Source organism: Scatophagus argus, chromosome 9 (assembly GCF_020382885.2).
Source record: "Scatophagus argus isolate fScaArg1 chromosome 9, fScaArg1.pri, whole genome shotgun sequence".
Classification (NCBI taxonomy): Eukaryota; Metazoa; Chordata; class Actinopteri; family Scatophagidae; genus Scatophagus; species Scatophagus argus.
In genome coordinates, this window is record NC_058501.1 from 12,120,051 (window position 1) to 12,128,688 (window position 8,638).

General features: G+C 40.1%; 1 protein-coding gene across 1 annotated transcript; it reads left to right on the forward strand.

Annotated features, from left to right (window-relative positions):
• Nucleotides 1-418: 418 nt before the first annotated feature.
• On the forward strand, nt 419-4,476 carry paqr7b (progestin and adipoQ receptor family member VII, b). Its single transcript, XM_046400355.1, has 2 exons — nt 419-638; nt 3,252-4,476. Exon 2 carries the CDS (start codon nt 3,258-3,260, stop codon nt 4,314-4,316), a length of 1,059 nt encoding a protein of 352 aa, XP_046256311.1. The 5' UTR covers nt 419-638; nt 3,252-3,257; the 3' UTR covers nt 4,317-4,476.
• The last annotated feature ends 4,162 nt before the right edge of the window (nt 4,477-8,638 follow it).

Genomic DNA, 8,638 nt, shown 5'->3' on the forward strand with positions numbered 1-8,638 from the left:
GTCCAACAGTACCTGCTAAATAAGAGAAAGGGACATACCATAAAAACAATCTGACCACATTATCAAGCAGGGAAATGCCTTGTTTTGATAACCAAATGAGGAACGGCAAATGTGGCTGTCATACTTTAAACTTTATTTAGGTAAGGAATTTAGGAATATCTTAATATATCATTGTGACAACTCAAGAGTTCAAAAAACAACTATTGTTTGTATAGTTTAGTATGGCAAGTAACATGGTTATGGTTTGATATGAGGTCAACTAGAACACAACCAACACGTTTTATCTGACAAAATGCCTCACTGAAGTGCCATGCATTCACAGGACAGCGGAAAATTTGAGAGTAGGTGGGATAATCAGCCAGTGGACGGCTGTCATTGGTCAAATCATTGTGCGCGGACGGACGATACAGGAGGGAGCGGCACGCTGTTTGCTGATTGGCTAGATTTCCTGCCTGTCAAACTACCCTGTCTGCTGCTAGCAGCTGCGCGGTGGGAGCCACCAGGCGTTGCTGCCGTCACGGTCATCCTTTCTCAATTCACCCCTTCAAACAATGTTAGGCCTATCTATTCTCCGGACGGCTCTGAATCATTCATCGACTGCGAAACGTAAGCCTTTGGATTGATTCTACCATCTGCAGGTATGTCAATTTTTGAAATCAATTTCATCTCGAAATATCTTGCTATATATTTTTTTTTGTTGTTACAGTTGAGCAGCGTGAAACGCGTTCAGATGCGCCTCGAATGCCAAACCCTCCCCTGTCATTTTTTTTCCATGAATGTGCAGCGGTATTTTATCAGTTTAACACCAAACACCACACGGCAGAGGCTTGCGATGCACGCAGGGGAGTGAAGCAAACCTCGGATCTCGGGGGGAAGGCTGCATGCAAATTGATTTCGTACACCGGTTGTGAAATTTGAACAAGACACGTTGATCAGGTGCAGATTTGCCTGTGGGAATTCATTGCCTTTAGCCCCCTATAGGCCAGTGTTTAATATCTACATTTTTTAAAAATACGTTCTTGGTTATTTAGCATGTTTTTCACTCATAAATATTTTAAAAGATTGCAACCTTTGCTGGAAGCTGAGGGTGTGGACGTCGGATGGGGTTATGTTACGTAACGTTAATCCCTTCCCATTCATCGCTCCAAGTCTCTCCTCCTGAACCTCGGCCTCATCCCCACACAGTCTGCTGCTCTCTGCCTTCCTCACATCTCTGGGAAGTACACAGGCCTACACAAACCCAGAAAGATCTGGAGTCCGAGCATCACGTTAATGATGTGTTCAGCTGATTTCAGCCGTGGTCTCGGTGTATGTAGAGGGCGCTCATATTAATTCTAGCCCCGCAGACGAAAGCAGTTATGCGTGAACGCTTGCTGTGTTTAGTTTTTAAATTTCATCTGTTAGTATTGCAACAAACAGAAAACGAGTTTCCTGCTATGCATTAGGAACTGCAAGTCACACTGCCTCTAATCTTCTTGCTGTTTATTTACTTAAGAGAAAGTCCACAAACCGTTAGATTTGACGAGGAAGAACTAATCTGAGGTCGTGATACTATCAAACAGGAAGAGATGCACTTATTACACCATTTTCCATTTTTGTGACATTTCATCTGTGAGGGGATCACGTCTTTGGATACAAAAGTCAAGCCTTTCGTCAGCTGTCCTCTACTATGTTGTGATACTTGTATCTTTAACATTTCTTTGTGTATTAGACTGGATTAGCCACATATTTTATCACCAGTAATCAGGGACTGGGCGGCTCTGTTGCTGGTTGGTTCCTCTCGTGTTTGCCCTTTGTTGATGCTCAATGAAAATCTCAGGCGTCTGATATGTAGTTTATAGATACGTGCCTTTAAGGTTTCATGATAATTTTGGTCCAGACAGATCTGCTGGTGGACCCTCACGTATTTCTTTTTTGTCTTCCTACTATTGCTCCTTATTCATCCTCCTCAGATTGCCCAGTCCAGCTCACTTCTGCACAAATAACTTGCCCATGTGTTTGATACTAAAAACAATTTTCAGATCCTGCCTAACACCTCTTCAACACAAATATCTATTGTGTGTCTAGTTCCACTTTTTTCAGGAAGTAATTTCCTGTTTGCAATCGTCACTGCTGAAAATGGCCTCATTGGCAGATTTTATGACTTTAAGGGCAGCTAAGGTCAGAACTTTATTGCACCTGAGGTCTTGTGGTTTGCAATGGTCCTTACAAGTGATGTGCAGAGCAGGTTTAAAGGTTTGGGAACTCATTCAGAGACACCAGTCAGATGGTACACCAGCCAAACAAAAACACAGCACCAAACATCCAACCATTGGGAATGACATGATCATTAATTATTATTAAAGCTTCCGGGTAATTCACTAATGAAAGCACTTAAAGCTGCACTCCTCGGTGCTCTTGTTATTAACAATGGACGAGATGACCAATGTGAATGGGGTCACTATTAGTGAAGAGCATAAAGGATTATCACTCAAGGCTACAGCCGATGAACACCTTTAGTTTATCAACAGTCTGTGGGTTTTTGTTTTGCTTTTCTCATCATCTACCATGATTTTCACCAATAAATCCACTGCGCACTACCTGCTCAGCAGCGGACACAGTTAAAGAGCAGCTGGTGGACTCATGTGGAACTTTTAGCAGATACAGAGACAGACTTTTTCTTAGTAATTGGTTGAGAAAAGTAAAAAGAGGGCACAGTTACATTAGTCAGATGGCAAAAAACACAGCTCCTGGTGAATGTTATTTCCACTTTGTGTCTGCTGAATGGGTTAGTTGTCTGTCTGTCATTTCCTTCTCATTTGACCAGGTATTTTCTTAATGTATGGGTGCAGCTAATGATTAATGATCAGTGAATCTGGTTACTTTTGGACAAATCATTTGGTTTAGACAATGTAAGAAAACAATGACAGTCCCAGTCAGAATTTCCCAAAGCCAAACGTGACCTTATCAAATTGTTTTGTCTTCACAACTGTTCAAAGCAAGCAAAGAAAAAAATGTGTTTCCTTGATAGTTTATTTAAATTACTGTGATTGTCCAAACTGTTGTTAATCTTCCATTCATTAACCAAATGTGTGATACAGTACTTCTTTGATTTATGGTACTTGTATTATTGCTGGAAAACACAAACACAGTCTGCATGAGTTTTACCTTGCCGAGTTGCACACAAGCAGACCCTTGGACGACAGAAGCTCAAAGTTATTGATCAACAGATGTATTGACTGATTCTTTCTGTCCTCCTCTCTGGCCTCCAGTTTGCCATGGCGACGGTGGTGATGGAGCAGATTGGTCGCCTGTTTATCAATGCGCAGCAGCTGCGCCAGATCCCTCAGCTTCTGGAGTCAGCCTTCCCCACGCTGCCTTGCACTGTGAAGGTGTCTGATGTTCCCTGGGTGTTCCGTGAACGCCACATCCTCACCGGCTACAGACAGCCGGACCAAAGCTGGCGCTACTACTTCCTCACTCTCTTCCAAAGGCACAATGAGACCCTCAATGTGTGGACTCATCTGCTGGCGGCCCTCATCATCTTGGTTAAGTGGCAGGAGATCTCACAGACGGTAGATTTTTTGCGAGACCCTCATGCTCAGCCCCTCTTCATTGTCCTCCTGGCAGCCTTCACCTACCTCTCCTTCAGTGCTCTGGCTCATCTCCTCTCTGCTAAGTCCGAGCTCTCTTACTACACCTTCTACTTCCTCGACTACGTGGGGGTTGCTGTTTACCAGTATGGCAGTGCTCTTGCACACTACTACTACGCCATAGAGAAAGAGTGGCACACTAGAGTCCAAGGGCTCTTTTTACCCTCTGCAGCTTTCTTGGCCTGGCTTACTTGCTTTGGCTGCTGCTATGGCAAATATGCGAGGCCTGAGCTGCCCAAGTTAGCCCACAAGCTCTTTCAAGTGGTGCCCTCAGCCTTGGCTTACTGTTTAGACATAAGCCCTGTGGTTCATCGCATCTACAGCTGCTATCAGGAGGGCTGCTCCGACCCAGTTGTGTCATACCATTTCTACCATGTGCTCTTTTTCTTAATCAGCGCATATTTCTTCTGCTGCCCTCACCCAGAAAGTTTGTTTCCGGGGAAGTGTGACTTCATCGGGCAGGGCCACCAGCTCTTTCACGTGTTCGTGGTGGTGTGCACCCTGATGCAGGTCGAAGCACTGCGAACAGACTTCACGGAGCGCCGTCCCTTGTACGAGCGTCTTCATGGTGATCTTGCACACGACGCCGTTGCACTCTTCATCTTCACTGCCTGCTGCAGCGCTCTCACAGCTTTTTGTGTGCGCCAGCGTGTACGTGCCTCTTTACACGAGAAGGAGGAGTAACATTTCAAATGAGTTGAAAAAAGGAGTCTAATTTATTTTACTCTGTAGTGACCATTAATTAAAGTAACTGATTTTTTTGTTTGTTATTAGTTTGTGACAGTGACTTTCAATTGTGTCTTCTTTATGTGCTCTGCCAAACTACAGAGGGCAAAAAACAAAACATAAGGGTTTTTGTGACTTATAGTGAGGAAAAAGGAATCATTGGTCTGTAGCAATACAAACATTACAACACTGCAACAACTCTGGAGATCTTAGCTATTTTCTTTAGTCTGAAAGGTTGTTTTTATTCATAGTCTAAAGAAATGTGATTTTACTTTGATTTTTACAAAATACACTTTCTCTCTAGGTGTGCAGAAACATTGAGATAAGTTTCTTGAGATGCCTTTTAGCCCCAATGACTTTGGAAATAATCTGACTGTCTTAATAAGAGTGTAGCATTTCAAACCATGCAAGAATTTATTTTTTCAATTTACAGTTCCATATTGCAGTCAGATACCAATTCCAATCCAATTTAAATTGGTGGCCTTGATAAACCTTTCAGACACTTAATGTTATTTCTCGTTTTGATTCTGCTCCTCTCTTCGGGATCAAAGCAGGGATTTTTTTTTAATTTATCAAGGCGCTAATAGTGTGCCATGCAGATGTTTGAACATACTCTGCTAAATTTGAGACCCCAATTTGAAAACCAAATATTGTACCTCCTTTCTTTAAAAAAAAGGAGATTCTTTTTCTTTGGGTGATAACATTCTGTTGAATTATGTTTAAAATGAGGCTGGCACTCAATATTGGTTAAGACATGAATGGAAGATTACTGATGTCTCTCTGTTGTTGTGACAATGTTAATCTATTTTTATTCAAAGGGCTGGAACTTCAGCTTTTGCCTTTTCACATCCCATGATGTCAGTGCTTTTGCAAGCATTTTTTCATTGTTGGTTGATCAGATTTCAGTCACAAAAGCCGTATCTGACTGGTGTTCTGCTTTTGGTATGTTTTTGTATGATGAATATGTATGTGCCTCTACGCATGTCTTTTGGTATATACTGTGGATATTAAGTGTGTGAATGTCTATGAAAGCTTAGCCTTGCACTCCTTTCTTATCCTGTAAATAAGCTGTGTTTCTCTAGAAAGTCATTTGCATCCCATTTTTCTCTCCACCCTATAGTAGTTAGAACTGAAAACATCTTCTGGTGGCACATTCCTATTTCACTACATCTGTTCATCTGTGTGTTGTGCTCAGTGTCCTTCTGCCAGTCAGACTTAATGGCCATGAATACATCATTTCACACTGCTGCACTGTCACACTGAAGAGTCCCTTTGTTTTTTCCTCTTTTGTCTGATGACTTTTGTTATACAAAATATCACACAGATATGGCTCACTGATAATGTTGCTTAGGTTTTTATCTCGCAAAAACTTAATGTCAGTAATGATCTGTATTCATTATGTCACTCTCTGTTCATTATGGTGTTTAATGTGCCAATGAATCTGTTATTGCTTCGGTGATGGTACTGTTGAAAGATAAATTCAGAGACAGAATGTCAGAAGTGACAAGTTGATTTTAAATGATGCCTTGTCCTGACTGCAAACATGCTGCTGGTGAGATTTAACCCCTAAATATGAACCTTCTAATAGCTGACTTTGGCATTACTGACTTGGTCTCATCATGCACTGCCTGAATCAACACTGTATATACTGTAGCTGGCAACACTGGCTATGTTTACATGCATGGAGGTATCTGCTGTTAATGTGGTTATTTTTGTTTTGTGTTTGACAGAGAAACCCGTGCCAGACACGTCCTGTGTTGTGCATGGTTATAAACTATTTAGCAACAAGCCTGAGGCTCCCATGCACAAGACTAATTTTGTACATATAGCCTAACCAAAGGCTTCATTATAGGCTACTGGTATCCATTTGGCAAATGAAGCCTATAAGTCTCTCTCTCTCTCTAGCCCTGCCCTTGCAAGCCCTCATTGTTGTGACCTCAAAAGGACCAATAGTACTGCTGAAATTATGATTTCTTTCGTGTGATAGAGGTAACCTGGCTTTGTTCAAACAGGGCAGGAGCAGCTGGAAAGTGAAAAAAATGTTTTCCTTGTCGCAACATGGATACTCTGTGACAGATTATCTACATTGCATGCCAGTTAAACCAGACGATCGTAACTGGAATACGGTGAGCACTCTTTTCTGTGTAGGTGAATTTGTTGTAAACTTAGCCTCTGCTGCCACCCAAGGTTTCCCTTTTTCCTCTTTATGAAAACAGGGTGAGGGGGACCAGAATGTCTTCTGCCTCTAAAAAATATGTGTGACTGACTGTTCTAATATCCTGTGGTATTTAAAAAAAATAAAGTGTTACAGTAACTCCAACTGCTCCTATTAATTTTTCACATTAAGAACCATATGGAAGCCAAAAAAAAGGCACAATAATTTGATTGCTTATATGCTGAAATGTTCAGAAAGTCAGTTCAAGTTCACCTTTAGAAACTTTTAAGGTTTTAGGTTTAGGATTTCAAGATGGCAATTTTTTTGGATCAAGAAATTGAAGTTAAAAAAAAAATTAAAAATTTGTCAAAATTTAGACACCATAACTCAAGATTTTACCAAAAAAAGTCAGACTCGACTATTTTTGGTAAAATCTCTCTTTGCTTCCATTGCCCACAGCACATTCATGTACATTTTCTAATTAATGGATTGTATTGTTGGCTACATTTCACATTCATTTATTCAGGTCGATGCAACTTTAGCGAATTAATTGAATTGACTTAATACTCTATGTCATCACCAATATAAAGTGCATGTCTTTGTAAAACTAAGATTTATTTCCACACTGAACAAAAGCAGTATGTCAAGATAAAAGACTGGTTTATGTCTGGAGACTGCAGAGCCATGCTTATCTTTTCTCTTTGTAGAAAATAAAGAGATAAGGTTCTGAACGCAGATATTTTTAACCCATACCCTCATAAGAAATGGTATATGGTAGCCAAAATGTACAGCAGTTAATTTTTTTTCTCAGACCCAACTACTTGCAGAGTAATGGCCTTGGACTACAGGTTTTGAGTTGTTAAATAATAAACAATGAAGACGAATGTACTCTAAAATGTAGCTGTTTGTCATATGTGAGATTATTAGTCTTTGTTCTATCACCACCAGAGGGCAGTCTTGTTGTTTGGTTGGCTAGTTACAGTTGGAGAGTAAAGGTAAAGCTACATCATATTGAAAGGATTGACTCATTTTAGGGAAAAACGCCTCTGAAGAGGTACTTAGAGGTTCAAAGGCAGTATTCCATGAAGACAAAGGATGTTTCTATAGTCTTTGCTTGATGGTTTTGCAGGAGCAACTAACCATTATTCACAAGAGCCCTTAATAATGAGAATTATGGAGACATTTTTAGTAAAACCGTCCACTCCTAATTATTATAAACACAGTTAATAATATATTTCTGTAAATCTCTAAGGAAAATGGCTTCAATTTGTGAACAGGTTCAATAAGAACATTCATGGTAATGAGCTCAGATCAGTCACTGAAAAACAGTGAATAAGCAAATATAAATACCAATTTTTCTAAGTTTCAAAGTTTTACCAAAATTGAGATTACACAAACCGTTGGCAGTGGCAGTTTCTGTCTGTTTACTGCTACAGTTTGATGAATGTACCATTACGATGATCCAACTGTTTTTAGTCACAATGACAAAAATGCAAAACAGATGTATTCTCTCCTCTGTACACTATATAAGTCAAATCTAGGTCAGAACACAATTATTTTTCCACTTGGACAGAGAGCTTTAAATGGTATCTAGCCAGGAAAAAAAGTTGCATCGTTTAGTTCTTGGCAGACTGGCAAGATCTATTTCATCCAACAAAACTAATGTTTACAAGAATGAATCTTTCCATTAGGGGGCACAGACAATCTGCATATATTGTGGTATATTAAATTATTGATGTATCACAGCATTTGAACTTGCAGGTCAAGCAGTGCAGTTTTTTTTTTTTTAAATAAATGCCTTTTTATTGATAATGTTGCCATGCTGTTGTGACTTATCAGAATATTCATCACAAACCATCTGTAGCCTGCTTACTAAACAACATACTGTGTGCCATTTCTTTTGTTGAGCTGAACCACCGCTGAAAATGAAAAAAAGTTATTTATTGCAATAAACATTTGCTTAATGGACTAAAAATAATATTACTTTATTAAATCTCATGTCGTTCTAGCAAATGTTCCTTTGGGAACCATAGTTGCTGTGGCTCATGCTGCCTTGTGGGTGGTACATATGTTTTATGTATGCACATGTATGCTTGTTCATATGTGTGGAAGTGGATGGGGGTGG